This window comes from Carya illinoinensis, chromosome 13 (assembly GCF_018687715.1).
Source record: "Carya illinoinensis cultivar Pawnee chromosome 13, C.illinoinensisPawnee_v1, whole genome shotgun sequence".
NCBI lineage: Eukaryota > Viridiplantae > Streptophyta > Magnoliopsida > Fagales > Juglandaceae > Carya > Carya illinoinensis.
In genome coordinates, this window is record NC_056764.1 from 32215932 (window position 1) to 32227188 (window position 11257).

The window sequence follows — 11257 nt, forward strand, 5'->3', positions numbered from 1 at the left end:
ATGCCCTGCCTCCATATTCTCTGGATAATGAAGGATACTTTGAAAAGTAGCCTCATTCTGTCTCCATATATATTCTCTGGATAATTAAGGATACTTTGACAAATGCCTTTTGAATTTTCTTCCCACTTGCACCTGCGTACGTACCAAGGTGTAGAAATTTCTCCTTTTGACTATAAACGAAAAGGAAATTTGGTTAGAAGATTATTCTAGTCTTAATTAGCAAGAGCTAGCGTCGACGATCCACAACTATTTGAAGTTGATCAATTCTATGAATGATCAATGCCCTAAACCATCTTGCTATCCTCCTAAACCCAGCTAGAGGCCGTAGGCAAGAGGAAAAAGAAAAAGAAAAGAAAAGTAATAAATAAGGGCCCGCATAATATCATGTATATTGCCTCGTTTTTTTCCATGTATATATTGTCTTTAGAATTTTCTCGATCCCTACCCCGCCATACAAGTACAGAATTTCGTAGCTAGGAAGAAACATATTCCAGCAGCCTCGTGATTTCCACTCCCTTTTCACGTGGAAACGACTTAGAATGGTAGGTAAACATATTTCTGTAAGCATTATTGCTGCAATAACCAAATGCCCCCAACTCTTATATTTACGAAGCATTGATAAACAGCTTGCTTCATCTTAAACATAAGCCAAATATCTCTCCCACAAAGTTGCGCGGACATGTTGAAACCACAGCTAAGTCTCCGGTCGCAGTTCTCCTCCACCTCCTCCACCCAAACCCCCAGCTTCCTATTGCAAAAGCCATTCCTCCATGGAAACGGCAATAGGTTTACCTCCCTTCCCATATTTTCGATGCAGAACTCATTCCACAAGAAAAACAAAAATGTTCGAATCGCCTTCGTGCCTGGCAATATTAAAGCCGTAGCAACCAGCTCTACCGAGAAGCCAACGTCAGTCAAAGCCATTGTAACTGTGAAACTTACTGTTGGTGGCTTCCTCTCCGACGTCCTTGTTCTAAACAAAGATGATATAATAGACTGGCTTGGTAAAACACTCCTCTTGGAGCTTGTTAGCGCCCAGCTTGATCCTAGTAAGTACTCATGATTAATATTAAATAATCACACCTGAACAAATTAATTATTATATATGAAGTAAATTGGAAGAACGACTTTTTGGTTTCCACCCTGATCCCCTCCATTTTAATGTATGAAAATATATATTTATTCTTTTATAATTTGTAATTGGTTCATCATTATTCAATTTAATTATACATGCTTTTCCTGCTTGAAATGGAACTTTGTTTCCATCTCCAATGATTTATTCTCATGTATCCATTATCCATAAATTTTCAACTCATTTTTGTGCACGTTCTACGTATAATAATATATATTTGAAGGCTAGTTCGTCGGTTCATGTGAGAAGAACTTTTTGCATGTGGTTTGTTAATTGTGTTTGTTTTGAATATTTAGCTAACTGAGTAACAGTTTTTACCTTATCATTTTACGTGAAGAAATTATATTTATAATCATGGAATGCATAAGCACTACATAATCGCTTTTAAAAAGGTAAGTAAATAGGAATTCATATAAAAAAACTAATATTTTAATAGTTGACCCTACTCTAACTTTTTTTCAAAAAACTTGCACTGTACTTGCGCACTTTATAATTATATGTAGCACTACTCATTTTTATATAATATTTTATTTATATAAATTTATATATTTTCATTTAATTATTATCTCCAACATATGGGTCTAATTGTATTCTTGACATGATTTCCTTAACCAACCTCAGGCCGGGGAACAGAATCCTACTGTATATATACTGACTAAATGTTTGTTAGTTAAGTACTACTGCATGTATGACTATTTGTATCCAAGTTAATAGATATCATAAGGGCGAGCTGGACATATATAGCATTAATCAAGCTTGTGAATATTCAAATTATGTAATGTGACATATCAGACTCTAAAACGAGATCAGAACAATCAAGCTGGCAGCTAGCTGGTGGCACTTCACATATATGTATGGTCCTCCTTAAAGCGAAAGGGTGTGTCTGTTTTATTATATATATATATATATATAGGCCGGAGAGAAAGAAAGAGAGAAGGCAAAGTTTACTGCGATCGACTATCATGAAATTAGGGTTTGTCTAAATACCATATATAAGTCAGGCGCAGAGGTAGGTAATTATAACAGGCAGTATTAATAATGCTGTGAAGTTAATATGATCTCTATGATCTGGTCCATTAACATGCGGTACTATTACTGTTGATTGTAGTATTAATATATTTTTTAATTTTCAAGAGACGGGATTAGAGAAGGAGACAATCAAAGGGTACGCACAAAAGACGAGCCATGATGAAGGGGAGGTGAAATTTGAGTCAGATTTCGAAGTTCCATCAGATTTCGGAGAGGTTGGGGCCATTTTTGTGGAGAATGAGCGCAGCAAGGAGATGTATCTCAAGGATATTACCCTTAATGGCTTCCCTAATGGCCCCGTCAATTTCACCTGTGATTCATGGGTTCACTCAAAGGATGACTATCCTTATAAGAGAGTCTTCTTCGCAAACAAGGTCAGCCAGCTTCCTCCAACTTCTTGAACTATGTACTAAATTAATTAAACATGCACATATACAAAACATATAATATACTTCAACAAATATATTATATATATATATATGCATGCAGCTTGGAAATTAATTAAGGCCTTATTTTTTAGCTACTCAGTGCTTAAAATTATAATTAGGTCTTGCACAGTAGTGTAGAAAAAAGTGTCCCAGACCAAACAAGTTAACAACCGGGAAAAGAACCACAATAGTTTAACCAATTAACAATAAATAAATAAAATAAAATGAATCAATATCCCATGATATGCGCGCGCGCACACACACATATATAACATCTAGATATTTTGGTTTGAAAAATTTTTTTAAAATAAAAATAAATACCTTTCCATGAAGATAACATTATTTTGTTTTGGAATTCCTCGTTTCGTATAGTCTCCGATAATATGTGGTCCCTTTTTTTCAACCCCACCTTAAAACAAACATATTGATCTGGTCCCCGCCTTTTCGCAACCCCACCTTAGAACAAACATAATCTTTTGGTACAAAATACCTGTACAGAGTTTATTTATTTCAAATTTGTATAATACTCGACGTAGAGACAATTATAGTATCATATTTTATTCATCTGCAAGATTTGTGCACCCACCGAAATCAATCGTCAATTTAAATATATATAACGCAGTAAGCAGTATTTGTGTGTTTTTTTTTTAGTTGTCATAAGAATTGGGAGAGAGATAATATGAATTGCATAGTATTTAACGAATATTTAAAGTTATTATAATTAAATTTATGTTAATCAAGTTTAATTTAAATCTGAAAGTTAATTCGGATAATTAACACATTTAAAAAATTAAAAGTTTTAGAATAACTGGAAGCCAATATTTACATTACAGGAATTTCTATTTTTTCTTATTTAAATTTTACATTCCCAGCTAAACCTTATTATATTTTAATAAAAAATAATGATGATCATATATTGTTTATAATGCATAGAGCTTTCAAAATTAATTTTTAAACTTGATTCCCTAGAGAATTACATTTATAATATTATTGTCTCTTTAGAGCACTATTTTATAGTGATTATCTTTCCTTTTGGATCGGGACAATAATGTATATGTGTTGGATGTGGGTCTGTAGTCATACTTGCCATCAGAGACACCAGAAGGGTTGAGGAGGATAAGAGAAGAAGAGCTTGTCACTTTGAGAGGAAATGGAGTAGGAGAGCGAAAGACCCACGAGAGAGTTTATGATTATGATGTCTACAACGATCTTGGAGATCCCGATAGTAGTGATGATCTTAAAAGACCGGTGCTCGGCGGAAAGGAACATCCATATCCTAGGCGTTGTAGAACAGGACGCCCTCGCAGTGACAAAGGTATGTATATCCTGTCCATTATTATTATATATATGAGCAATTGATATATCACATTATTATTTTACTTTCATATTATTTTTATAAATATAATACGTTTCATCATTCTCAAATCATTTATTATTATTTTTTCTTAAAAGATTGTTGAACAATATTATTGACACGCCATAATAAGGTAAAAGTGAGATACATAAGAATGTAATTGGTAGATACACATGTACATACATACATGCATGCATGCACGCACACACACATGCACACGTATAATATATTTATATATATATATATATATATATATATATATATACATGCAAGATCCCTTGCAGTTTTTTGAAATTAAGTATGTTGGATAAATTGGTACATGAGATGGTTTCTGGATCTAACTAGAAAAGAAATAAATAAATAAATCTAATTAACTAGATCTATATGATTAATTATTTTTTATATATATTTTGGATGTTGTATATTATTTATAAAGATTTATGTGTAATTAACGAGTTTACTTTTTTAATCGTATAGATTTTAAAATAGAACATGAGAAGTATTGAAGGCGCTTTTTCGATGACACCCCAACCATCCCTATTAGGTATATATATAGATATAAGTCAAATCTAGAAGTACGTAGTGCATCATGTCATACTGATCATTAATTATTAGTACGTCAAATCTTAATTAAGGGTCGTTTTGAAAAGAAGATAATGATGTACGATAGATATTATAAGGTCATGCATTATTCAATCAATATATTATATATGATATATATATATATATATGGATTTAATTAAGCTTGATTTTGTTTAGATCACGTCACATCTGAAAATTAAACATATGTCTGACTTGTTTTGTTCTTTGTTGGTATCCATGCATGCAAGTTTATGGTTCAAATCGCTCGATATTGATCTTTCGGGGAGATATTTTCTTTTATTTTTTATTTTTATAACCTTTCGGAGAGATATTTTCAATTTGCACTAGCTGGTTTCTCCGATATTTCTTTTTTCTGAAAGCCGTCGACTCGTACACGGACAATTATTATGGATATTGGAACGTCGCCTTTCAATCCACTTGTGCATATGAGGCAGCTAATTATGGTTTGCTTTTAAGAAAAGGCCGTTTGGATATAATTTTGATATCTTTAATTCGATGATGGTCCAGGTCCCGATAGTGATTGATCATAAGGTGATCACATGAGGAAACCAATATTCTAGCATAGAGAGAGAGAGAGAGAGAGAGAGAGAGATTCTTCATGCATTGCCAACATCGTGACTTTTTAGGCAGCCGCCTAGCTTTTAGTACCGGATGAGGCCCGCCAAATAAAATCTTTCAATCATCAAGAAAAATACCTCAATAAGGAGAAATTGACTGGGTCATGAGAGAATATCAAAATATTGAATAAATAATTTGCAATATCTTTAATTGATTTTTCATGTTTCTCTCTTTTTATTCTTTTCAACATTTATCTTTTATTGAGATATCAGCTTGCGCTGTTGTATTGTTTTATTTTTGGTATTGAATCTCACAATAATTGATCGAGCTCTAATTACCAAAAACATACTAAAATACGTCATTAGCATAAAGTTTTGCATTTATCGATCCTCTTTTTCTTCAAAAAAGAAAAAAACTAGCATGAGTTTTTTTATTTATTTTTGGAGTATTTTTTATGATTTTGTTTCTAAATAAGTATGTTATTGTTAGAATTTTGTTTGGATTTTCTTGATGACGAAGAAACTTTTTGCTCTTATTCATCGATCTGTTTTTCATTTCTAGTATTAAATTAGGTGGTGAGACATGCATGAAGTATGATTCTAAATTCTCACCACTTCTCCACATAATAATTATTTTACATACCATCATCAACATATGATAGCAAAATAGCAGTTTAATATATGATATAAAAAACATAAATAGCAAAATCTACTTGTAAATTGTTCATAGAAGGTTTTCATAAAATCATTTGAAGAGGTAGGAAACCACTTTTTCTTCTTCTTTTTTTTTTTTTTTTTTTCATCGTCGGAATGTCCGCTAACTTTGATTGCCTCCAGGCTGTTTTTGTTAGTAATCTCGTCTCCAGATTAGGATCGAGGAAATTTCGAGCTGATGTGGAACACATGGATATTGTTGATTATAGAATTTTAATGATAATAATGGTACTTATTATTGTTTCTAAAAAAATTATTCATAAAATTAAATTTAATAAAATCCTACCTAAATTGACATTAATGTCCTGATTGAAAAGGCGTATAAAATCTTAATTATTAATTTTAAGTAAAACAGGCAATCAAAGGCTTTTGTTCTGTCAAGGAGGTAATTAACACCAAAAGACAGAAATGATAACTTGCACAAAAATTATGGCCCCTTAATTCTTAATTATAATTAATCATCTATCGTTTAATTAAATATAAATATTGTGTTATTTATAACTATATATATTAATCATGTAGACCATAAGTCAGAAGAAGTAGTTGTACATTTTAGACTACCATGATCTATTAATGTTACTCTATGTGAGCAAAGTAAGAGAAATTAAAGGCACATTTCTAGAAATTAGCATCACTTTATAAAAATATCATCATCTTAAAACATAGTTGTGAAATGAGTTATATGGATATCATTGAAGAGCAATTATAGATATAGTCTTAGAGTGTACAAGTGTTACCCACTAAAATTGAAATGGGATTTACTATTAAAAAAATAATTTTTTATGTGAGTCATATTTATTAGGAGTGTGCAACATTTTTATATTTTATTACTGTATCTATCATTTTTCATTGTTAAAATGTCTCTAGGGCTTTCCCATTTTGTTGGGCTCAAGAAAATTTAAAACACAAGAAAATAGAACGACAAACTTATAAATAAAATATTATGACAATATTATAAATTATAAACTTTCATTCGTCTCGGGAAAGTCCGTGCATGAAATGTCTCTCGGATTTTTTGTTATCCTATATATGGTTCACAGTGAAGTATAACATTATAGAGAAATAATACAAGTTAAATATAAATTTGTCACATCAATAAATATGATTTAAGATGATAAAATATAAAATACAAAATAATATTCTTTGAATAATAAATATAATCACAGTTCAATATAAATCTTTATTCCTTTTTAATATGCACCTTCTTTCCTTTTTTATCCTATTAACAATTGTTTAATTTGTGCCAGATCCATTGTCAGAGAAAAGAAGTAGCAACGTCTATATTCCAAGGGATGAATCCTTCTCAGAAGTAAAGCAGCTAACATTCTCCGTAAAGGCATTATCCTCTGTTTTGCATGCATTACTACCATCCCTAGAGGCCGCAATCGTTGACAGTGAACTCGGATTCCCTTACTTCACTGCCATAGATTCACTTTTCAACGAGGGGGTAGACTTGCCTACTCCTAAGAAAGCAAAAAACAAAGTATCCCTACTCAACATCCTGCCTAGGCTTGTCAAGGCTATTACTGACGCCCAAGATGATGTGTTGCGGTTTGAGACCCCAGAAACAATGGATAGTAAGAAAACAAACACTCAAACTTATGTTTAATCCTCTCATCCTATGCAATTTTTCCTCAAATTGTTTTTTTTTTTTTTTTGGCACGTGTAGGAGACAAGTTCTTTTGGTTTAGGGATGAGGAATTTGCCAGGCAGATGCTTGCAGGTCTCAACCCGTATAGCATACGGTTGGTCACGGTATGAATTGTAGTCATTTACAATGAAAGATCTTGATAAATAAATCAGAATTAAAATAACTCTTTCTAGAAATAATATTATGACAATATTATGTATTTATCAACTATTAGATCAAATCTTGTTTTCTCAAAATAAAAAATCTAATTAGTCAAAGACTAATGGACAATATATACCATATCAGTAAATTAGACTTAGGGTAGGAATGACATGAAGATGTAGTATAACATTATATATTTTCAATATAATAGATATAAACACATGCACACATCTGCAATGAGTAAAATTTTAATTCTGCTTAATATAGTCACTTTTGGGTACCCCTTGTATAAGTTTGGTGGAACTCAATATTTATTTTATAGCACAAAAAAGTGATACAATCAATCATATTAGTGGAGTGTGCAATAAGTAAACAAAAGTGAATGCACATAAAGTTTTTGATAAATTTTAACATTATATATATATATATATATTTGAAAGTAAATACAAAAGAAATAGTTTAGCAAGATGGTCCATTACTATGGCTTAATAGAATTAACGATAATCAAACCTGTCATAATGAACTAGCTAGTATGCTATTATCTGAGGCCCTTATAAGATACAAGTACTCGTGTAGATTTTTATTTATGTATACTAAACTCATTTTAAAAAATCATGATTTAGGAATGGCCCTTGAAGAGTAAGCTTGATCCAAAGATTTACGGCCCTCAAGAATCAGCAATCACTACAGAAATGATTGAGCGAGAAATCAAAGGCTTTTGTTCTGTTGAGGAGGTAATTAACACCAAAACATAGAAATGATAACTTGCACGTGATATGTGGTGATAAAAATTATGACCCCTTAATTCTTAGAATTAATCATCTATCGTTCAAATATAAATATTGTATTATTTATAACCATATACATTAATCATACAGGCCATAAGTCAGAAGAAGTTGTACATTTTAGACTACCATGATCTGTTTTTACCCTATGTGAGTAAAGTAAGAGACATTAAAGGAACAACTTTGTATGGATCGCGGACACTCTTCTTTCTTACCCCTAAGGGCACGTTAAGGCCGTTGGCCATTGAGCTAACTCGGCCACCAATCAATGGAAAGCCACTGTGGAGAGAAGTTTTCACACCCAATTGGGATGCTACAGGTGTCTGGATGTGGAGGCTTGCCAAAGCTCATGTACTTGCCCACGACTCCGGTTATCACCAACTTGTTAGTCATTGGTATACCTTCTCCAACCCTTAACCCAAGAGCTTGTTTGTAAATATGTCAATACTTGTTCTATCCATGCACTAAAAAATTAGTTAATTTTTATCAAGCTGAGAAAAATATATATTTTGGAATGCTTTTTGTTCAACAAACAATACTATAAAACAAGAAATAGAATGCACTTGTACAAATAAATTGCTAACATGTTGTATTCTTTTATTTATTCAATTTCAGGCTAAGAACTCATTGTTGCACAGAACCTTATATAATTGCAACAAACAGACAACTTAGTGCAATCCACCCAATTTATAGACTATTGCTCCCTCATTTTCGGTACACTATGGAGATTAATGCTCTCGCTCGAGAAGCTCTCATCAATGCCGGAGGGATTATTGAGAGTTCATTCTCACCCGGAAAGTATTCAATGGAACTTAGCTCTGTCGCTTATGATCAACAATGGCAATTCAACCTCGAGGCACTACCAGCAGATTTAGTTAACAGGTGATTTATGATTAATATTTCCTTATTTAAGTTTAATCAAAATAATCAAGAGGAATACTATGTATTGGCAAATATAATAAACATTATAGCCAATATGATCAATCGCCAAATATATTCACTAATTTCTTGACTTCACTACTTGCTAGGGGACTTGCTGTTGAAGATCCAACTGCTCCGCATGGCCTAAAGTTGACAATTGAGGACTATCCCTTTGCCAATGATGGCCTTCTCCTTTGGGACACCATCAAAGAGTGGGTTAGCGACTATGTCAATTACTATTATCCTAACCCAACAACCATAAAGTCTGATCAAGAGCTACAAGAATGGTGGACGGAAATCCAAACAGTTGGTCATGGTGACAAAAAAGATGAAACATGGTGGCCAGTCCTCAATACCCCAAAAGACCTTATACAAATCATCACAACAATCGTATGGGTGACTTCTGGTCACCATGCAGCCGTGAACTTTGGACAATACACCTACGCTGGTTATTTCCCAAATCGGCCTACCATTGCTAGGAACAATATGCCATCTGAAGAACCTTCTGATGAATTTTGGACCAACTTCATGAGAAAGCCTGAAGGTGCACTCTTACAATGCTTCCCTTCACAAATGCAAGCAACAAAAGTCATGGCTGTTTTGGACGTACTATCAAATCATTCTCCTGATGAAGAGTATCTAGGGAAGGCAATAGAGCCGGCATGGGCTGAGAATCCATATATAAATGCTGCCTTTGAGAGATTTAATGGGAGGTTGAAGCAGCTTGAAGGGATTATTGATGAGAGGAATGCCAATAGGGACTTGAAGAATAGAAGCGGGGCTGGGGTTGTGCCTTATGAGCTTTTGAAACCCTTTTCCGAACCTGGAGTGACTGGAAAGGGAGTTCCCTATAGCATTTCCATTTGAAATGGAAAATACATATTTAAGAATGTCGTTTCATAAGTTATGAAGAGCTTGTGTGAGTTGTTTTATTTCAAAAAATAAAACTATTGGTTAAACCATATATATTTTGTAAATTTTGAGAAAAACTTAAAAAGATTTAGCGACAACAAATTAACCAATATATATGCACGCAACACCAAACAACCACTTTAAAGAACTATTAACACAACTTATTAATGCAACATGATCTTCAACAACTATTGACATGTTCATTATTAATATAGAAAAAAGCCATGTTACACGAGCAGTTCTCCTTTCAAGGAAAGGTGGGATCTCATGTTACAATCTCTCCAGCCCATGCAAATTATTCACATTTAGTGTTTTATAGTATTGTTTGTTGAACAAAAAGCATTCCAAAATATATATTTTTCTCAATTTGATAAAAATTTATATTATGAAGATTTTCCCTTGAAGTAACCTCTCGCTAGTTTTGCTCAATAACTCTAAAATTTAACTTGTTGCATACAATAAAGAGTCATATTGGATAGTACTAATTATATAGTGATCAGTACCATGTTTTAAATGATCTTTAATTCACGTTTCTTATTTTCAAGTACCATACCTTGTAGTGATGATATTGATCAACAGCTACATCTCCATTACTGTGATCCGTTATCTTATCTGCAATTTCATGGTAGAATTTTTTGTAAAATAGAATGTCATAAAGTGGGGTTTTTGCTCTAACAATTGAGGCCAAAGGACGTTAATTAATTCACTAAAGTAGCGAACTTGCAGGCTTGAGCATAGAGAGATTTGTGTTTAGTCGAAAGGTTAATTTTGGATTAAAGATTTAGTTATTGATGAAAGAAAACGAGCAATAATTGGGTCTTGTACACAATTTGTGACGCTCCCAAATCTCACATATGGACACATAGAAATCGAGGTATCGTGATGATGACAACACGGGTTACGCATTCCATCGCCAAGTGCCAAGTGTGTGTACATGCACCACGTGTACATAAAAATAACGCAGCAGTAATAAAAAGTCTTTCAACTAAGTACTATAATATTGTTTAAATACAACTCGCTTAAAACAAGC

General features: G+C 32.7%; 1 protein-coding gene across 1 annotated transcript; it reads left to right on the forward strand.

The window, feature by feature from the left end:
• The first annotated feature begins 458 nt into the window (after positions 1-458).
• Positions 459-10279, forward strand: LOC122292175 (linoleate 13S-lipoxygenase 2-1, chloroplastic-like). Its single transcript, XM_043100407.1, has 9 exons — positions 459-1049; positions 2267-2535; positions 3667-3904; positions 7065-7394; positions 7487-7572; positions 8233-8343; positions 8488-8789; positions 9010-9276; positions 9423-10279. Exons 1-9 carry the CDS (start codon positions 680-682, stop codon positions 10180-10182), a joined length of 2733 nt encoding a protein of 910 aa, XP_042956341.1. The 5' UTR covers positions 459-679; the 3' UTR covers positions 10183-10279.
• The last annotated feature ends 978 nt before the right edge of the window (positions 10280-11257 follow it).

Bases quoted from the DNA above. Each gene is read 5' to 3' on its own strand.
- LOC122292175 (XM_043100407.1), top strand. From the start codon at position 680: ATGTTGAAACCACAGCTAAGTCTCCGGTCGCAGTTCTCCTCCACCTCC. The intron at 1,050-2,266 runs GTAAGTACTCAT...TTAATTTTCAAG, and splicing joins TAGCGCCCAGCTTGATCCTA to AGACGGGATTAGAGAAGGAG. The intron at 9,277-9,422 runs GTGATTTATGAT...ACTACTTGCTAG, and splicing joins CCAGCAGATTTAGTTAACAG to GGGACTTGCTGTTGAAGATC.